Source organism: Macrotis lagotis, chromosome X (assembly GCF_037893015.1).
Source record: "Macrotis lagotis isolate mMagLag1 chromosome X, bilby.v1.9.chrom.fasta, whole genome shotgun sequence".
NCBI classification, from domain to species: Eukaryota; Metazoa; Chordata; class Mammalia; order Peramelemorphia; family Peramelidae; genus Macrotis; species Macrotis lagotis.
In genome coordinates this window covers 331,742,532-331,765,081 of record NC_133666.1, presented here as the reverse complement: position 1 = coordinate 331,765,081, position 22,550 = coordinate 331,742,532, and the positions used below count along the sequence as shown (strand labels likewise).

Sequence of the window (22,550 nt, the reverse complement as noted above, 5' to 3'; positions counted from 1 at the left end):
ATAGGAATTTTAAAAGCTAAAAAGAAGCCTTTATATTTTATACATGAGACAATAGGAAGCTATTATTGGAGTTGTTGAGTAGAGAAGGCAGTTCCCAGTCAAATCTGCACTTTAAAGAAATTTACTTCAGTTACTGGTATAGTCAGGAGTGGTGAGAGACTTGAGGCAAGGAGTCCAATTAGGAAACTGATGCAATAATCTAGGTCAATGGTTGTAAGAGACTTAACTGATTTGGAAGCTGTATGACTGCAGAGATGTTACAAAGGTACAAGTGCCAAGATTTGGAAACTATAATTAGATTTATGGAATCAGAAAATATATAGTTGAGGATAATGCCAAGATTATGAATCTGAGACACTAAAGGATAATATTACCTTTGAATGAAACAGGTAGTTGGAAGAGAGGAGGATTTTATATTTAGGGGGAGAGATGATAAATTTTAAACATGTTGATTTTGAGATGTCTCTGAGGCACCATTTGAAATGGGATTGAAGATCAGAGGGGAGAGAGAGAGAGGGAGAGAAAGTGATCTAAATTGATGTCCAATTTAAGAGAACAAAAAAGGTACAGTGAGAAAATATAAAGGCTTATAATTAATAAATAGCAATACTGAATGATGAAATGAGAAAAGAGAAAAACAAGAGATACTATAGGGAGCTGCTTGGGAATGGAAATGTGGATCTCACAATTAGTTATATCAACTAAGTATAAAATGTTACTTGCTGACTTCCTTTCCTCACACTCATTTCTCCATCATTTTGATCTCACTCAACTGAAATTGCTCTCTCTAAGATTACCAGGGATTCTTAATTGTAAAATCTGATGGTCCTTTATTAGTTCTAATCCCTCTAGACCTATCTGCAGCATTTGATGCCACTGATCACCCTTTTCTTTTGTATATATTCTCCTCTTTGTTTTCAAGATCCAATTTTATCCTTTTACCTGCCTATTTATTTGACCATCTGTTTTTCAGTTCTGTTATCAATATTATGTGCCCCGATTGTGGGTATTCCCTAAGGTTGTTTTTTTCTCTTGATAATCCTTTCAGCTTCATACCCTCTCTTTCTCTCACCCCCCCTCTCTCCCCCCTCCCTCCCTCCCTCCTCCCTCTTCATGTTGCCCTTTTTTTAAATATTATTACATCTTCTTCCACTAGAGAGATTAGACAAAACTCTTCTCTCAGTCAAATTCCCTTCATCCCATCCTCCAATTCTTTTTTCTTTATACTTGAACCATATTCTTAAAGAACCTAACCTCTACTTATCTTCAGATAAAATTCAAATAACATACTTCATTTCAGTAATTTTTGTATGTAAAGAAAATCTTACCTCCCCTTTCTTTATCCTCCCATCTCCCTCTGTCTTCAGTGGCATTCCTTTTATTATATTTGCTGAAATTCATCTGATAAGCTTATACCTTCATCCTAAATTCCAAATTTATGTTTACAAAATATACTCCAGATAAGTATAAGAGACAAGGCATATTTTGACTTGGAATCAGTAAGACCCAAATTCAAATCCAACTCCCCCAAAATTGCTGTGTGTGACCACAAAAAAAATCACTTAACTTTTTTAAGTCTTAATTTCCACATCTGTAAAATCTAGATAATAGTACCTTCAGTGCATATCTTACAGTTATGTTCTGAGTATTTAATGAAATAGTATATCCAAAGCAATTTATAAATCTTAAACCCCAATGTAAATGTCAGTTCTTTTTGTTATCTAGTAATTCTTTTCAGTGACTGGACTGTGAGTATTTATTGAGCAATAAATAGTTCACCACTATGATTTTCCTTTAAGTTAGTTCATAATCTATTATATTCAACTCTTTTCATAACCTTCTCCTTATGGCTACTGTCTCCTCTTTTCAGTTTTGATGATATTTTTCTTGGTTTTCTCCTATTTGTCTGATGACTCCTCACTCTCCTTTGTGGATCTTACTCTACTAAATGTGGGCATGCCCCAGTACTCTGTCCTAGATCCTTTTCTTTATTCTTTCCGTATTATCTTTTTTGATGCATCCATCATCTTTTCTGGATTCAGTCATCATTTCTGTGATCATATTCTGTGGGTGAATACATATATCTACCCCTAGTTCCTTTTCTGAGCTCCACATCCTCCTCACCATCTGCTTATTGGACATTTCATGCTGGATATTATATTGTCATCTCAAACTCAAAATGTCCAAAAACAGAACTTAATATCTTTCACTTCCTCCCTCCTCAACTTTATCATCACTGCTGAGGACACCAGCATCCTCCCAACCACTCAATTTCTTAACTTGATGACACATATCCAATATTCTGCCAAATATTATCACCTTCCCGCTCATCCTGATCTATTGGAGTAACCTTCTAATTGGTCTTTGTGCCCAAGTCTTTCCCACTCCATTTGGTCCACACTGCTACTAAAATGACACCCAAAGTACAGGTATGACTGTGTCATGTCACCTTTCTCCCTACTCAGTAAGCTTTGTGTCTCACCTTTACCTCTAGGATAAATAGTAAGAGTTTTGGCATTTAAAATTCTCCACACCTAAACCCCTTCTTACCTTTCCATTCTCAACACATTTTTCCTCCTCTTTGCAACTCTTTCTTCCAGCCACATTACCTTGCTTGCTCTTCACATTCCATGACATGCCATTTTCCATCTTCTTTCCAGATTCCATTTTGATGTCACTGTTGACAAGAGGTATTTTCTATTCTACCAAACTGCTTGTACCTTCTCCCTCAAAGGTTACCTCTCATTTCTGTGTATATGTTGTATGTACACATTTATTTGTATGTAAGCTCCCCGAGGGAAGCATGCTTTTCCTTGTTTTCCTAGTCTTAGCGTAGTTGTTGATTCATATATGTGCTTAATAAACATGTGTTATAATGCTTTTCTAAAGATGACTTCATTTTGTAATGTTTCATGATGAATATGATTTTAAAATTCATTTAATTTTATCACATCTTCATATATTGATCTGTCATGGCATTAAAGGTATATACAGAGTCCTTATTTACTCTGGCATAATCTTATTTAGAATCAGTTTTTGGGATGAACAGAAAGATATCTGTTTTTAGTCTGTAATTTGTAAGGAATGCTTCTGAAATTGTAAATATGCTAATTTTATGCTTTAGAAATTGAAATTTTATCACACATATATTCATAACAGCTCTTTTTTATAGTGGTAAAAAAATTGGAAATTGAGGGGATACCCATCAATTTTGGAATGATTGAATAAATTGTAGTATATGTATGTGGTGGAACACCATTGTTCTACAAGAAATCACAAGGGATGGGATTTCAGAAAAGCTTGGAAAGACTTGCATGAATTGTTGCTGAGTGAGTTGAGTAGAACTAGAAGAACATTATACACACTACAACAACATGGGACTATGATCAACCATGATGGACTTGTTCATTTCAGTATTACAGTCACCAAAGACATTTTTGAGGGACTTGTAAGGGAAAATGCCATCCTTATCCAGAGAAGGAACTGTGGAGTTTAAATGAAGACCAAAGCTTATTATCTTCAATTTTTAAAAATTGTCTTATGTATTATGCCATCTTGTTATAGATAATGTTTTCTTTCTTCCATTTGGATGTGATTCTTCTCTCAGAACCCATTCAATACTAATCTTTGTCCATCTTGGTTACAAATGTGAAGCTTATATCAGATTTCTTTCTGTCAGGGGAATGAGGAGGGAGGGATAAGAATTGTAAAATGCAAAACCTTTCAAAAAGATGATTGGTAAAAACTACCATTATATGTAGTTGGCAAAACAAAATATTTATTTTATAGAAAAAAAGAAAAGAAATTGAAATTTTAAGGAGAAATTTAACTTAAGTTTAAATTTAGTAATCAACTTTTGTTCATGTGAAGGAATTAAAACATTCATGATTCCTCATTTGGAGGATTAGTGTGACTATAGAAAGCACCAGGCACTAAAAAAAAATCAGTCTTTAAAGATATGACAGTAGCTAGCGTAGGAGTGTGAGGAATGGTTAAAATAGCAATCACAAGCTTTCTAAAGTTGTTCATTCAGTCATTTATTCAGGGATGTAGTTGAAAGAGTGAAATTTGTTATAATTTAAACCTGAATGTCAATTTTATCCTTATCATTTACTATGTGACTTTGGACAAATTGTGTAACTGTTGTGGGCTTCAGTTTCCTCATCCATAGAGATAGATACACTCTCTTTCACAATGTTGTTCTGAGGCCCAATGAAATAACGTATCTGAAGTGCTTTTTACATCTCAAAACACTTTCTAAAAACCAGCTTTTTTTTAAAGAATAAAAAACAAGATTTTAAGTGCAGAATGGAGGAGGGGGGTGGAGAGGGTTAGTTGTTAATTTGGGAACAGCTTTGTCATGTATATTGAGCTAAGCAAAAATAATTACAGTGTTTAACTACAACCACCTCATGTCACAGCAAAAAAGGAATCATTTGCTTGCTTTTGGAAGTAGGACAACACATGGCCATAGGAGATGGGAATGTGGAATTGTATTTTCTTGATCTGTAATAAGCAAGAGTTATAAATGAAAGGGCACTTGTTCAATAGGCTTCATTTCCTGTCTGATTTTTAAGCCTCTCCTAGTTGTATGCTGAGGTTTGCTTTTATTTTTTTCCTATGGGTTTTTTTAAGTGGTGGTTTACTATGTTTAGAGGTTACTAAATGTTTAGAGGTTACTAAAATAGAACTTTATGTACCATCTTAAACCTCTCAGACTGGCTAATATGACCAGAAAGGATAATGATCATTGTTGGAAGGGTTGTAGGAAATCTGGGACACTATTACACTGTTGGTGGAGCTGTGAACTCATCCAACCTTTCTGGAGAGCAATTTAGAACTACACCCAAAGGGCAACAAAATTGTGTATACCCTTTGCTCCAGTAATACCACTACTGGGTCTGTACCCTGAAGAGATGATGAAAAAAAGGGTAAAAATATCACTTGTACAAAAATATTCATAGCAGCCCTATTTGTGGTGACAAAGAACTGGAAATCAGGTAAATGTCCTGAAATTGGGGAATGGCTTAGCAAACTGGTATATTTATGTCATGGAACATTATTGTTCTATTAGAAACCAGGAAGGACGGGAATTCAGGGAAGCCTGGAGGATTTGCATGAACTGACTCTGAGTGAGATAAGCAGAACCAGAAAAAACACTTACACCCTAACAGCAACATGGGGACAATGATCAACCTTGATGGACTTGTTCATTCCATCAGTGCAACAATCAGGGACAATTTGGGGTTGTCTGCAATGGAGAGTACCATTTGTATCCAGAGAAACAATTGTGAAGTTTGAACAAAGTCCAAGGACTATTTCCTTTAATTTAGGGGAAAAACTTGATATCTTATTGTCTGATCTTGCTATCTCTTATATTTTATGTTTCTTCCTTAAGGATATGATTTCTCTCTCATCCCATTCAATTTGGATTAATGTATACCATGGAAACAATGTAAAGACTGGCAAATTGCCTTCTGTGGCGAGTGAGGGGAGGAAAGTAAGATTAGGGGGAAAATTGTAAAACTCAAAATAAAATCCTTTAAAAATAAAATGAAATAGAGCTTTATTGTTAAAAAATGACAGTCATTTTATCAGGCATATAACTTTTCATGCTCCCTCATAGAATCTGATAAAAAAATCAATTTAATACTTTTGGGGTATGTAATTTGGACAGCCACAATGCCATTTTGGTTAATAATCCTAGCAAGTATTTATTTAGCTTCTCTTATCAAGTGTTTATTTAGCATAATCCTAAAACATGGAGATATGTATCAAAAAAAAAAGTAGTCTCATGCTTTGAATAGCTTAACCTCTTCCTGAACAATAAGACTGAAACAAAGATGAATGTGACCTGGAGCACTTAGAGGAGTTTTCTGGAAAAGCCAAATCTTGACCTTGGTAGACTTTGAAGGATAGAAAGAATTTGGATGGAAAAAGGGGAAACATCTTTGTAGGCAAAGGGAATAGCATGAATATCAGTGAGTTGTGTTGTCTGTCATTGCACATCTGTAATTCTTAATGAAAATTCTAGAAAGTCCATGGAAAAGAAGGAATGGGAACACTGAATCTAAGGGGAAATAAAGTTATTCTGGACAATATCCCTAGGCTTGACTCATTTCAGTGATGAGTGACTATGGAACCAAAGACAAAACAGGTACTAACATGTTTTTTTTTTCCTCTCAATGAATGTATTTCTTTATTTTCTTCTTAACAAAAGGTTAAGTCAGCATGAAACTCTCTCCTACTACCATGAAGGACCTTCCAATTAAGAACATGGTAGAAATTCAGTGCATCCCTATTCTTATTTAGTCCTTAGGAAACTCAACCAATGATGTTATTTACAAATAACTGCATTCTAATTGAAATCCTGAGACTTTGTAGCTACTATCTGTCTCTTCTAAAATTTCAATTGCCCTGTGATCTTTAAGTTTCTAAAATTGACATGCTAGTTTAAAGAGTATAGTATACAACCATGGGTCATTTTGTTGTAATGGATAAAGAACTGGTCTTGAAATCAGGAAGACTTAGGTTTAACTCCTATCTCTGAAACATGATAGTGATACCAGATGTATCTCAGGCCAGCATAAGAAGTTAAATGGGAATTTTGGAGGGAGTTCTGCAGGAGCCTCAGCCAAATAGTAAAAGCCAAAAGATGACACAGAGCCTGTGACCAAATGCTTAACCCAAATTTTTACAATAAGGTATTGTAGATACCCCATAAAGAAAAAGAAAATATTCAGACTTCTGTGGAATAAGGGGAGGCCAAAAATTTTATGCAAATTTTTCACCTCAAAGTATAGGAAGGAGGATACTATCTTCCTCATCCTTGTGATATGGAAGGGACCACCCTGGAAAACCTATTTCTTCCACCCTGTTTCAAAAGATGGAGTTTTCACACTTGGGAGCTTCTTTTAATAATGAAAGTACAGATCTAGTACCATATCCCTATCTATATAAATGCTATAGAAGCAATAGTTAATTTTAATCTTTTTTTCTCTTAGGTCTCTTTTTTGTTTGTTTTTGAAATTATTTTAAAGAGCTCTTGATATGTTAAAAAAATTTGCTAAGTATCTGTTTTACTGATTTTTGTCTTGTGCATTAACCAAATAATCTGAAAACATAGAATCTTTACTAATCCTATAGAGAAACTGTAATTATATGACAATTGGTCAATTTTAGCTTGAAAGCAGTTTTATAAAGACTAATAAAATCCTTCAGTAAAATGATAGCTTTTAAAGTCATTCTTCATTTAGCAGAGTGCTTGATGCATAGTACTTAAGTGATTTTTTTTTATTCATTCACTTTCATTAGAGGTTGAATATCCTGAGAAAAACTGTTAGGAAATTAATTGGAATGCCTTTATTAAGCTTTGATGACAAGTTCATTTGATATTCATTCTAGCAATCTAGTGATTCAATGTTATGATTTGAAAAATAATTTATAATGAAGACCAATGATTTGGAAATTACAGAAAGGTCACTCGACCTCAACATAATTAGAAAATTCCCAATGAGTTGAGCCATCTTCAGGGAAGTGACTTGCCTTTTGAGCTGGGGCATTTCCCACTCCAGAAAATGTTTATGAAGATCCTGGATGGTCAGCTAATAAATCCAAGATATAAAGAAGGAATTGGAAAGGATTGGAAGTTGGACTAGATAATGTCTAAGATTCTTTCTTATCCCAAGATCCATTCCAACTTAGTTAATATTAAGTACTTCCTTTGTGTCAGTAATAATTGTGTAGGTGCTGGGAATACAAAGCAAAAGTCAAACAATTTCTGCTCTCAAGGAGTTTATATTCCACTGACAAGGAAACAACCTGTATACTAAGAAGTATATGCAAAATAATATAAGATAAACTCAAGGAAATTATTCCTAATATCTACAGGAATTAGTAGAAAGTGGCATTTGAGCTATATTTTGAAGAAAGCTAAAGCATCTGTGAGACAGAGATAAAGTATTAGTGGTTTTCAGGGATGAGGGCTCTCTTATACATATTAATGGAGGAAGCAAATAGAATATTACTTATTACCAACCAGCAGACCTGTTAAAGTAGACCAGAGAATCAGTAGAGGAGGAACAGTATTAGATAGATAGATAGATAGATAGATAGATAGATAGATAGATAAATAAATAAATAAATAAATAAATAAATAAATAAATAAATAAAGACCTGGAAATATAGTTGGAATGTAGATTGTGCTAGGTTTTAAATGCTTGGCTAAGTATTCATGCTTTAGGAGGAATTTTCTATAAACAACCATAGAAGACCTAATGGTACTTATCCAACTAATTAAAGTATGTTATCATAATAGCTTTATAGAAAGCTTTCTGATTATCATAGATTTGGAGCCTTAGAGCACAACTATCCCAACAACTTTGTTTTAACATAAGTGGAACCCTAGGTCTAGAGAAGTTCAGTAGATGGCAAAAGTAGAATTTTCAAGTAGGTCTACCTGACTATTAAGTCCAATTCTTGAGCCCCCTATACTATAATACTATGAAGTGTTTTCTTCTTGACAACTGTAAAAAGTAGATTGGGCAAGAACAATTAGGTTCACTTTGTCATAAAGATTTAAGTAACTTGCTCAATATCATACAGCTAATCTAAACAGGGCTGGAATTCAGCTTAACAGATCTTCTTACCACATATCCAGCATTCATTCTACAATTTCATGCTGCCCCCTCCAAAAGAACTGGTTGGCTGCCTCTTCCAAACATTTTAGGATAAAAGCTGCACCTTTTTCCACATTTCCCTATAATTGTACTTCTCTTTAATGATGTTACTTGCAACGCTCTCCTTGCAGCTGAATAGGATGGACTCCCCACCTTTTAGAAGTATAGTATTTTCAAATTACTTTGTAGAATCAGAATGAAAGGGAACTTTAAAAGTCATCTAGTTTAGTCTTTCAAGGATGTAAAAATCTTTTCCATAGTGTTGTAATGAGTCCATAGGAATATTGAAATAAGAAGGTATTGATAAAACCTGAGGAAACCTATACTCTGATTCAACATTGAGACTTCTGTTTCAACTAAAGAGATTTGCTGAAGAAAATAGTATGGCAGTCTTTCCTCTTCCTTCCTCATATCTTTCTTTATTTTTCCAATTACATGTAGTGGTACTTTTCAACAATCATTTTTTTTTTTACATTTTTCTCCCTCCCTCCTTTCCTTCCCTTTTCTCCCTGACAGAAAGGCTCTACATCCAGTAGCTCACTAAACATATCTACATATTATTCATGTTGTGAAAGAAGAATCACCTCCAAATGGAAGGAAAAAAATTAGAGAAGAAAAAATAGCATAATTGATAAAACAACTTTTTTTTTAAAAAATTGAAGATAGTAAACTTTGGTTTGCTTTCAAACTCTACAGTTCCTTCTCTCCATATGGATGGTACTCTCCATCACAAGTCTTTTAGTATTGTTCTTGATCATTGTACTGCAGAAATGATCAAATCCATCATAGTTGATCATCACCCTATGTTGCTGTTAGTGTGCATAATGTTCTTCTGTTCTGCTCACATCACTCAGCATTAGTTCATGCAAGTCTTTCCAGGCTACTCTGAAGTTCTCACTCTTATGATTTCTTACAGAATAATAGTGTTCCATCATATTCAGATACCACAATTTGTTCAGCCGTTCTCCAGTTATTGGGCATCCCCTTAATTTCCTATTCTCTGCCACTATGAAAAGAGCTGCTGTAAATATTCTTGTATTTGTGAGGTTTTTAACACTTTTTGTGATCATTTTGGGATACAGATCTAGTAGTGGCATTGCTGGATCAAAGGTCATGTACAGTTCTATTGCCCTTTGGGCATAATTCTAAATTGCTTTCCAGAAAGGTTGGATCAGTTCACAACTCCACCAACAATATATTAGTGTCCCAGTTTTCTCACATTCCTTCCAACTTTGATCATCTTCCTCTTTAGTCATATTGGGCAATCTGATAGGTATGAAGTGGTACCTGAGAGTTGTCATAATTTGCATTTCTCTAATCAATGATGATTTAGAACATTTTTCATATGACTATATATCTGGCTTTAAGGTCTGAGAATTGCTTTTTCACATCCTTTGACCATTTTTCAGACAATATATTTTTTTCTGAAAATAACATGAAGTAACCTAGGATTCCTTTGGACAGAGAGAAGTTTTTTTTGGGGGGGGATCAAAAGGCTAAGTATTATACAGTAATGTAGCATTGTAGTTCTAGAACTGGGAAAAAACTTCAGAGATAATTTATTCCTGCCCCTTCATACAGGAGGACACTGTGGCCCAGGGATATTTAACCAAGGTCCTATAGATAGTAAATGTGAGAGGTAGTACTTGAAAACAGTCTTTTTTAACACCAGAACTAATATTGCTCTCTCTCCACCACAATATCATGCTGTTTGTCCATTCCTAGGAAAGGAGAATGAGATTGTAAAGCAAGGAAAGGGAGAAAGAGGTAGCAGAATTCATATGCTAAGTAGAACTACCCCCCCCCCTGAATACCAATGAAAATTTGCAGAAATTACATCCTTACACAAGTTTGATAGTCTTGGGAGAGGTTCAGTTGCACTGTGGGTGGTGGTTGTAATAATAAATATCCCTGAGGAGTAGTGCTGTATGGATGCTGCAGTTTCTTTGTCATTCTGTCCTTGGAGGTCATGATGAAGAACTATATAATAATGAAGACCTTTAGTGACTAAACTCCCTTGGATAAGGTTTAATACCCATCTTACAAAGAATTATATTGTACAGGAAATAATTTATAATAGGATATAAGTATACTCCAGTTTTACATATAGAAAAGACAAATTTGATGTTTATTGTTTTGTTGCTTATTATTTAGATTTAAAAAATAATAATTTAGGAAGCATCCACACAGGGTATAAGTCTATCCATCTGACTCCCCCTATCTCCTTTTCTTTCTCTACCTCTCCTATTAATTCAGAGATTAGACTCTTACTTGCCTGAAATACAACTTGGAATTGTAGTCCCACAGTCCTGCCAGAGTGACTTCATATTTAATGACCTCAGTAGTTAGGTCCATGTCATAAATGATTTATAAAATTGTTTTGTTGGCAATTCTATTTCTCTCAGGCTCAACTTAGGCTTTATTGATAATACTTGGGCTACTTGACTTTCTTCTACTCTATGAGAAAAGCAACCATAATGTATGATACTACTTACTCAGCTTTAATTTGAATTATTTGGGGTTTGGTTTACAAAGAAGTTTTTGCTGTGCTTTATGTCATTCCTGCTTTGATTTAGGATTATCCAAGGAATCCATTTTGAGAATGAATCTGTTTAAGGAGTTAAGGCTTAAGCAGTACGACCATTGTACATTCAAGTCTAAAGATGAAGAAGACCAATGTTGCAAATTTGGCACTTGGTCAAAGAGTGCTTGCCAAAGGAGTATTTACTCACGACTTCCTTAGTGGTGTGAACTCAGAAAAGAGCAGGAAGGCTTTAAAATGTAGATGTATTGTTTGTGATTGTGGTTTTCATAATAAGGAAGAGTTTACTGCCTAATGGACTTCAATCTAGTATCTTGGGAAAATTAGTATTCTTTTCTATTTTCATAGATAAAAGAGGGAGATAAAATAATATAGAAAATTTTTTTGAGCTCTAAGAGTTTTGTAAATGCTGTTATCTAGATTGCAAATACTAAGCAGAACTACACCTGAATACCAATGAAAGCTAATGAAAACTGCATACTTGAACAGGTTTAATAGTTTAAAAAGTGAACATAGTATATGTGCTTTGTTCTGCACTCAGACTCCATAGATTTTTCCTCTGGATGTGGGTGAAATTTTCTATCACAAGATATTCCTGTCTGTCATATTTTTATTTGTAACCTTTGTGAATATACATAATCAGTGATGATCTGACCCCTGAGGGCAGGTCCATGCCATAGTGGCTTGGTCTAGATTTTAGAACATCTAATAATAAACAGCCTTGAAAAGACCCAAGGTAGAGCTGCTGTATATTGAATTCCTTGCCAAAGCAGGTTGTGTTTTTATACAGGATATGCCAAAACTCATTGAAAGGTTATAAAATGTGTATAGTATATTAGACTGTATATTGCATTTTATTTATTGAAACCATTTCTCCATTTTTTAAAATTCATTTATGAATGTGGATGAAAGAAATTTCAAGTAAACCCTAAGGTGGTAAATCCTGTCAGCAATACTTTATTGGATCAATAAGGAATGCTTTAGGTCATCTTATCTTTATACAGTAAATCTAATTAATATATATGATTTTTCTTTCTAGGTGCTTTTATTCCTGGTGTTCCTGTTCAACCTGTAGTTTTACGATATCCAAACAAACTGGTAAATTCTGTTTACTTGTGGATTAAACAATGAGCCCGGTTAATTGAGGGTGAGAGTTGTAATGAGTTTTAATGTATCCATGGTGCATTTTCATTGGCTTTTGTTTACACAACAGTAGTAAACAAACTGTAAGAAATTCTCTGGGGTACTATGGGCTAAGTTCAACACATTTTTCCAGAAGTCACGAGAGGCATAATAGGTCTTGTTGTTCATAATGTACAAGCTATATATTAATGAAAATTCCTTTTGCTTCAAACACTCTAATTCCTTCTAATCCTTCCTTAAATGAAACTGTAGATGATATACATTTATATGACATTGAGAAAAAATTTTTACTAATATAAATCCAGCAAAAATATGGGGATGTAAACACATACACATTCATATTTCCTGACTTACCATTCCTCTAGGACAACCATTCTTAGAATAAATATAAAAATATTTTTGTTTGGCAACTCCTTAGGCATAAAAATGATTTCTATTTAAATTTACTTTCTTTTATGTGAATTTCCTCTAGAATGTAATGTCATAAAAAAGAGCTTTGTACAGACAATAGAAGAGATCAGACTTTGTCTCTGTCATCTTGAGCAAATCATTTAACTTCTTGGGCTTGTATTTTTCCTCTTCCTATATGAAGTGGTTGACTTTCATGACCTTTCAGTCATAATGTCCTATGTTCCTAGCTATGAGAAAGAAGGGGAAGGATGGTGTGTGTGTGTGTTTAGAGTGAGGGGAGAATAAAGAAATTAGCCTCTGCAGTGATACACAAATGAAGAAAAGGACTGCTAAGCAATAGAGAGAACTAAGTTTTTATTATCATATATCTTTATCAGTCTAGTTCGTGGTTATATGCCTTTCAGTTTGACTCAGCAACTGATCAGAAAAATTTTAAGTGATCCAAGATTGGACATTTATATGATTAGCTCAGAAGAAAAATCATAGGAGGACTTTAAATGACCTGGAGAACTATAATTGACTTTGAAATCATATGTAAGAATTAAATCCATTCAAGCCAAAAGAAATGATTATATGAGTGAAATGGAAAGAGGTGAGCAGTTAGAGCACAGTAATATATCTGTGAGAGAGATGACAGATAAACTGGTGATCAGTTGGGAGAACCCTGAATTAGAAGTCTTAGAAATTTTAAGAAGGCCTATGATGCTGAATTCCAAAGTGTGGGTTCCCTCTAATGTGTAGCTGATGTGGCATAAAGATGAAAGTCTGTAGAAACAAGACAGTTTGGTTAGTATAGATAATGAGTTTTTAAAAATTGTTTGGGGACGGAAGAGGGGAAGTAGGAAGTAGGGTGTGAGCCGTGTGAAGAAGGATTTCTTCTGGAATAGACATTGGCAGTAGCATGAAATAGGAATGAATGTCTTGGTCTGCAAATGAACTCAGCATTTGTGAACAGAATGTGGTGGTAGAGTTGTGATATCAGAAATCCCAGATTAAAAAATATTGAAGACTTTGACATCCTTTTTCATTTCCCTCTCTAACTGAGACAGTAGAGTTGGGAACAGGTGAAGCAAGAACATTTGGAGAAGCAATTTTTACTTTGTAAGGGAAAATAGAAAAAAGGGGTGAGAAATAGGCCAAAGATAAAAGTGAGCTTACTCAGAACACAATAATCATACTACAGTTCACAACAAAGTATATGGAGTTGGAATCACTAAATTTTAATCAATTAATGGTATTCAATTGAATTTGTCTTTAGGATGCAATTACCTGGACTTGGCAAGGACCTGGAGCGTAAGTCAGTCTAAATTTTCTTTCTTTTTTTTGTTGTTACTCCCAGAGAAAGAGGTGCTGCAATTGAAGGGTGAAGGGTAATGATAACTGGCCTTGAACTTTCAGAAAGGGTGAATGTCTATAACAAGTAGGACACAACAGACATTCTCAACCCCATACTGTTTTCACTATACCTCACCTCCCTCACAGAGAAGCATATCATGGAGAAAACACTGACCTTAAAACCAAGATGAACTGAATTTAAGTTCTGACTCTTGACACACTGGCTGTGACCCTAAGCAAGTCAATTTGTATTGGTAAATGGAATTCCTCACCTGAAAATTCCCTGTATGAATAAAAGCTTAGATCTCATCACTAGCATATATTTTTATGTCAAATGTCATATAAAGGACAAAAAATTACCAAGGAAATTATGGGTACTTTTTCAAGCACTATTGTTGCATACCATGCAAATTTATTTGCAAAATAAGTGACTTTGATATCAGCTTGTAGTATAATAATAGTGTTGAACACAATTAAATTGTGACTTTGGGAATTTAAGTTAAATGAATCCCAAAAGGGAATAAGAATAACTGATCATTCTTTAATTTTGATTATATTTATCATTCAGTGCTTCAAAAGAGCTGCAATTTTATCTTTTTTATGTTATATATTTTTTCTACATATACTGTTCACACACTGTAGTAAATAATTATATGAGTTTCCTTGACCAACATAATTTGCCTAATGCCCAGCTTAATGATTATTAGCTTTTCCAAATTTCACCAAACATGTTAAAACAATGATTATCCTATCTCTTATATTACCAGGTCTCCATTTGAACCTTTTCTTCACTTTGTGTGAGACCTGCCATAGCTTGTATTCTCCTCCTACAGCCTTCAGTGACCCTGGGTCACCTTTATGTTGGGAGACTTTTGAGTAAAACTTTAGTGAATGTGCTATTTATTTAAAGTTGATAATTCTCATCATCTGTATTAATGGAAAGAAAATGAAAAGTAATACCTTGTTAATTCAATGATTGTTATATTTAAAGAAGTACAACAGGGTGCTATTCACACAACAATGGTTACTTTAATTTAATAAAGAATTTTCATCTTTATTGTTTGCCAACTAATTGGATTTTACCAACTAAACCTTAGGCCAGTTACAATTTAAGATTCATGCTGAGAATTAAACAAACAGTGCCATCTAGAGGGAAGTTTTGGCCTAAAATTCTGGCATCAGCCTTTGTAATGTTTAAATTGAATTTAAAGTCTCACTTTCTATTTAATATGTGTTCTTTTCTTTTTTTAAGGCTGAAGATTTTATGGCTTACCCTATGTCAGTTTCATAATTTTGTGGAAATTGAGGTTAGTAGAAAAGAAATGATAAATATTCTTTATATTCTTTAAGGCTCTTTAGTGAGGTTTCATTAAATACTTCATCAAGATGAGCTCTCTAGAAGGCTTTAAAATTATTTGAATAAGATTTTTAAAATCTTGGAAACCTACCCCTAAATTAATTATTCTTTTGATTTTGACTTTTATTGTCAATATGAATATGAGTATTATGTATGAAATAAGTAAACATTTATGCAAGACATTGTAATTCTTTAAAATATTCTACTTTTCATATTGATTCTAAAACCATTACATGTTACTGATCATCAAAGATACTTATTTCCTAGGTATTTTCAATTAGGTAATTAAAATAATCCATCAATGTTATAGGTTAATTCATGACTTGTTAGACTCATGAAATTCTCTGAATTCCTTTAAGTATAATCAACATTTTTTCTAAACATGCAGGGGTGTTGGTAATGCCAAGTTCCTAAGCCTGAAAAATAAAGATAAACTATAAGCAGCTAAATTCAGTTCATTCCCATCCAATTAATCTTGCTATATAGTGCAGACATAGAAAATAGCTGTTTCCATTGTGATCCCTTGTTTGAGTAGAATGTTTGTTATACTCAATACAAGATACTATATCATGACATTAATCCAGTTCTAACAAGTACATATTATTAAATCATTTTCCTGGTTTTTAAATGCAACAATTTTTTTTATACAAAAGGAGCAACAGGTCATTCTTATGAAATGATTTGTTCCTTATCATAATAGGAAGAATGAAATGAGACTGTTTGATGTAATTGAAAGAACACTAGACTAAAAGTTAGGAGATCTCTGTTCTAATTTCTACTCCTAACTAGTTGTGGGATTTGGAGACAATCATTTAATGACTTTAGCCTCGGTATCCTCAATTAGAGAACTAGGTAGTCATAGAATTTGGAGTTCAAAGGTTCCTTAAAAGCAGTCATCTTGACTTATCATAAAATATCTTTCCATCTTAAAATTCTATGATCTGTTATCCTATCCCTTGGTGAAAAATATTGATGGTAATCAATCTGAGAGAAATAAAAGAAATATGTTTAAGAACTATACAATAAGTTTATTTTGATAAACAATATGATCATGGTTTAAAGGTTCTCACATGCTTTTCAAACCTTAGCTTTTAACGGCATGCATCTGTGGGCTGGGATGATTATTTAAGGCTGATTTATTTCCAGTGTATTTAATGATGTTAGCAATAGAACATAATTAATAATCACAGAACTCATTTTTGTGTTAATATGAAAGTGAGAAATTCATAGAAAATTAAAGTTTATACTTTGTGGACCTTAGAAAAATTCTTTTAATTGAAAAAGAATTAAGACCCTTAAAGGTCTATATAAGTGTGTACTGTTATTATTCATTAGACAAATGTGGTTTAGATATGCTTCTTCCTTTGATTTTGTAGGAAAATTAATGCATTATGCTAGAAAGTGTTACTTAGAATTGAGAAAGTCAAATCAAATGATCAGATATTATACTAAATAATGATTCTTTTGAGAAGGTGGATAAAGTAATTTAAAAATTTCAATATTTGAGGTACAAGATTAGGTACTTGACATTTTTTTCTTGTTCCCGAATTTTCATGAAATTAAGTGCAAGATTGACTATTTAAATAGTGCTGCTTAAGTCAAGATCTATAGATTTATAGAAATGTATGGTTTTAAAATGCATATTAGTGTTTAATCTGTCTATAAAATATTCTTATATGCTAACTTTCTAAATAGGCTAGATGTTAGATAATTTTGAATGAATTTGTTTACAACCAGTTTAAATCTTTTATGTGTTTTTAAGGTCATAACATCACCAAAAGAACCCCTATATACTACTTTTCAAAATATAAACTTAATACTTCTTTAGAAACCATGAGAATGATATTCAAATTGAAATCTTATTTTGAAATGCTGAAAAAACCCCATCCCTATTTTGGAGTATGTCATTAGAGAGGAAGGTGTAACTGTGTCCATTTTTCACATAAATTTAATTTTATTTTGTTTCAAGGCAGTGATAGTTTGGTTCCTCACAATTCCATTACTTTGTCAGATTTCAGATTATGTTACTCTTACTAGTGATAGAATTGTTTTGTTCTTGTATTTTGAGAATCAAGTTATGATGAAGTTATAATTTACTGTTTGCATTTAGTTTCTTCCAGTATATACACCTTCAGAAGAAGAAAAGAAAAATCCAGCATTGTATGCAAATAATGTGAGATGCATAATGGCGAAGTAAGTACATTCAACTACTATGTCCTGGCATTCAACAGGGGAAAAACAATCATCATTCAGTAGAGACAGTCAGATACTTTATTTTTGTTATCCTATTGATGAATCTACAGTAATTAAATTCTTTAAAATATCATTCATTACTTCTATGATTTTTGTAAGACAATTATAGAGATTGACAGTATTTTATCAATATAAACAAGGTTTCAGAATTTTTTTGTGTGTCTTATATTTTCCCCTCTTAGCATTGCTGTAAAAAATGAAAGTTTAGCCTATCTCTTTGGGGAAATATTTAATACAAAAAGAAAAAAAAGAAGACATTTGCCTTTCTAAGAATGGACTTAGTTTTCAGTGGGACTAACAGTTTATGTGATTAGCATTGTCAGTCTAACATGATGACATCAAGCTTCTAGAAAGTGATGAATGATGAGTAATTTAGTTTTACTTTTTTATAAATATCCTCTTGATCTCCAACAAGTGAATTGTTTCCAAATATATAGCTTTTTTTGGTTGTTAGAATCATACTCAGGTTTTCCATATTAAATAATTTGCATTTTTAATGAAGAATGAAAGAGCCATTTCAAGAACATTAAGCACCAGTTCAAGTCTGGGATTGTGGGATGCATAAATAAAAATTTGCTTTTACTAGTTTATCACTTTATCGAAGTCTATTAATATCTATCGATTAATTGTCTTGACTTTGTACAGTTGTATGTATATTTTTATAGTATTAGAAGGGTGATTTTTGTAATGTTACTGGTGACATTAGGGTTATAGGCTGCATGCAGTTAGAAATTTAGAAAATATTCCCAGTCCCTGCTGTCGTTAAGTTCTTCAGTTGTTATGGTCATTGAGTAGAGTTCAGTTCAAGACTCCCTCTCCCCTCTCTAACCATCTTTCGTCCTTCCATGTCCCATCCTCTCCCTTTTCCTTCTCCTTTTTTCTCCTTGCTTCTCTTCTCATATTTACTGTCAGGAAGGGCTGCCTCCGAATTAGGTCCATCGCAGTACCGGGAGAGACTAGCAGAAGCAGCGCCTAAAACAGTGAGTGGCTTTAAAATTGTGGGATAGCTTTGAAGTTGAGAAGTCGTGTAAGTCAAATACAGCCCCATTATGTTGAGATGTGGACTTATAGTCTTGTTACTTAAGTGATACTGTTACTTAAGTCCTGGTTTTCTGAAATAAATTCCATATTCTCATTGTAGCTAAATATATTCCCTATTCCTATAGGTCTTTTAAAAAAAACTAAGTTAACGTAATTTATGCTGGCATGTGACATACATGAACTAAAATTTTGAAAATGAGTCTCACTGTATGTCTATAAATTTCCTAGAACGTAGCTATTAAGGGCACAGTTAAGGCAAATATTCTCCTTCTCTTTTCTTTGTCAGTCTTTCATCTCTAGTACTTCTTTCCTTTTTCCCTTCTCCCTTTCCCTGCCAGGAGGTCTAACTTGGATAGGATGCTTTATCAGGATGTGGAATTAAAGACTTATTGTACAGTTGGAAGATAATATTAATGTACACTGACTAGCTATGCTTTATTTAGGGGTATTTCTTTAAGTAACTTATTAACTATTTGGGAAATCAAGCTAGTTTATCTTTGCAAAAGTTATGATGTAGTCACTTTCTTTTTTTAAGAAAAGCATAGGATAAAAGGCTGTTTTTATAAATACACAGTTAGCTCTCATCTGTTAGTAACAGAAGAACTATAGGATAACTGCTACCAACAGATAATGTATATAGCAAAGATAAAATAGTTCATTAGAAAGAACTGTTTAGAAATCAGAAAACCTGGGTTCTAGTCCCGTCTTTATAAGTTATTATTATATAAGTTATTATTTACAAATTTCCCCTTTCCAGATTCACTCCCTTTAGCTGCAAAATAAAGGGGTTAAGGGGCAGCTAGGTGGCTCAGTGGATAAAGCACCGGCCTTGGAGTCAGGAGTACCTGGGCTCAAATCCGGTCTCAGACACTTAATAATTACCTGTGTGGCCTTGGGCAAGCCACTTAACCCTATTTGCCTTGCAAAACCCCCCCAAAATAAACAAACAAACACATAAATAAAGGGGTTAAGCCGGGTACACCCCAGTATTTTTCCATCTCATAAATTCAATGATTCTCTGTCATTTGATAATATCTTGTGAATATCAGGGAAGTACAGGATACCTATGTAAAGTTTATTTTTGAATTCAGATACTTCTTGTCTTCCTGTTTTAATCCTTGCCCTTTAAATAAAGTTATTTTATTTCCCTTTTTTAAATAGATATAACATTTTTAACAGAAACAATGGAATTGTTCAATAATAGAGAATTGTTCAATAATACCCTATTATTGAAAAGGATTTGAAAGCATGCTTAAGATTACCATCTCCCTAAAAAATTTCTTTTCCATAATTTTCACACCTAGGTTGACAGAAAACAACCCAACAATTAAGTTCTATGGGGCTAGAAGTGAAATGGCAAAAAAAAAAAAAAATACCATTTTGTGAACCATGATAAACAGGGAACACAAATATGGGACAAATGAAAAATAATGAGAAGATGTTTCTTATAAAAGGGGTGTCAAATCCTGTCCTCTGCTATAACTATATTAAAATGTAATTGGGAAATATTTAACAAAATAAAAACACAGTCTAGCATTGAAAATGGTAATATATTTTTGTGCAGCTATAGGAGTTCTTAGGTTCATTTTAGTAGTCCCCTTTTCTATTTGTTTGACACCACTTCCCTAAAACACAGTACAAATGATATTCTTATGGTTAATTATATTTGACTATTTTTTGGTTCTCTAGTCCCTTAACTATATAAAAAGAGAAAAAAAAATCTCATTCTTTTTTTAAAAGCCTAATTTAATAACATATGAAAGCCCTTAATGTCATTTCACATGTACTAAAATTTACTATAAATTCTGGAAAATCATCAGACATTTATTAAGACCTACTATGTGCCAGAGACTATGCTAAGTACTGAGAATTTTTAAAATTCCTGCCCTTACAGAACTCAAAATTCAATGGAAGAAACAACATGCAAACTATTATGACCAAATAAGAGATAAAAAGGACTGACTGTTAATCATCCCCATAGGAAAGCCACTAGCACTGAGAGGATTGGGATAGAATCAGGATCAGGTTTAACTGAGTTTTGAAAGAGATTAGGAGATGCAACTGGGAAGGAAATGATTTCCAAGCATGGAGAAAAGTCTTTGAAAATCCTTACAACCATCAGACTGAGCGTCTTGTGTAAGAAACAGCAAGGAACCCAGAGCACTGAATTGTAGAGAATATGGAGGGAACTTGGTATAAGAAAATTGGAAAGGAAAGGAGGCACAAGATTATGAAGAGCTTTAATTGTCAGAGGAATTTCTGTGTAGCTTAACATGACTGTATTGTTCTTTAGAGTTTGAATTCTGAATAAATTTATTTCAGGCTGTTTTGTTTATAATTCATTTTGTAGCAATTCATGAATTTAGAACTAAGTTCCTAGTTTCCTGGATTAATTATTCCTTCCTTGAGTCAAGTGAATTTTACTAAGTATATATAGGGGGGGAGTTTAAAAATTGCTTTCTTGTCAGGTATATATATCTCTTTACATTAGTATGATAGTACTGTGATTCTTCAGTTGTATACTCTACACACTAACTTGACTTTCTACCTTATACTTAAATGGAGGTAGCTTGGTTAGGTTGCTAGGTACTAGATTAAGGAGTCAGGAGATAGGCATTCCAATCAGAATTTCATCTCAGCATGATGTTAAGCAAGTTATTCAGTCTCTAGGCTGCTACTTCCTTTATTTGTATTCCTTGGTACACAGTAAGCAGTCAGATTTAATTATGCACCATGCTAAGAATTAATAAATACAACCTTTTTTTCAGGGACTGACAATATAAAATGTTTAGGGAAATGTACAAAATAATAGTATGGCAGAAATTAATACAGATGTGATGTTTTTAGTTCTCACTATGCTAACTAGATATATGAACTTGGACTTGTTGCTTAAAATCTGATTCTCAGTTTCCTCAGCTGGAAAATGAGAGAAATGTATTAAATGATCCCCATAGTCCGTTCCAGTGATAACATTTTGTCATTGTATGTCTGTAAGTACCTTTCCTCATATAATGTTATCTCTAATCCCTTAATCACTTTGAAATCTTTGAAATCTTCCTTACTTTTCTGTCCTCAAAAAGTTAGTCTGGTTCATGGTTAAATAAAGAAGTTGGTTAACTTATGGCTCCTATTCATTTTAATTAACTTATTGAGTCCTATTATTTCTTTCTTTGTGAAATTTTTCTATTACCTACTACATCCTTTCGGTTTCTACTATTAACATTATATTCTAGGTCTTCTGTCATCTCTTTCTTAACTCCAGACTATTACCACTCCAATTTATCCTAACCAGGACTGTTGTCTTCTTCCTAAAGATATTTTAATCATGTTATTACCCCACACAGATTGAAATTTGTTCCCTATTGTTGACAAGATGTATTTAGGATTCTTAGTTCTATTCCTCTCTTTGCATCCCCATTATCTAGCATAGTACCTTGTACATAGTAGGCATTTAATAAGTGTCTTTTGATAAATCAACTCAGCATTCAAGATATTGTACATTATTGTCACTACCCATCCTTTTTAATCATCTTTCTTGATCTTACCTCCACACAGTGCTATTCCAGCCAAACCTTTAACACATCACATGCACACTAATCTCACAAGCAAGAATAGCTTCTTTTGCTGTATTCTTTGGGTATTAAATGATAATCATCATTTAAAACTCAACTTGATTCACTCCCTCTATGAAACTTTCCTTAACCTCAGTTTTGAGTCTTTTCTCTCTCTACTATAACAGTTACTGTCTATATGACTTAATTGGTATTTAGCATGCACTACCTACATCTAA

General features: G+C 33.3%; 1 protein-coding gene across 1 annotated transcript in view; it reads left to right on the top strand.

Moving 5' to 3' along the window:
- Positions 1–22,550, top strand: part of LPCAT1 (lysophosphatidylcholine acyltransferase 1) — a 152,275-nt gene that overhangs the window by 93,703 nt on the left and 36,022 nt on the right. Inside the window, exons 6-9 of the mRNA XM_074205258.1 lie at positions 12,260–12,318; positions 14,033–14,067; positions 15,362–15,416; positions 17,577–17,659. Coding sequence (XP_074061359.1) covers positions 12,260–12,318; positions 14,033–14,067; positions 15,362–15,416; positions 17,577–17,659 — 232 coding nt within the window. The remainder of the gene's footprint in view (positions 1–12,259; positions 12,319–14,032; positions 14,068–15,361; positions 15,417–17,576; positions 17,660–22,550) is intronic.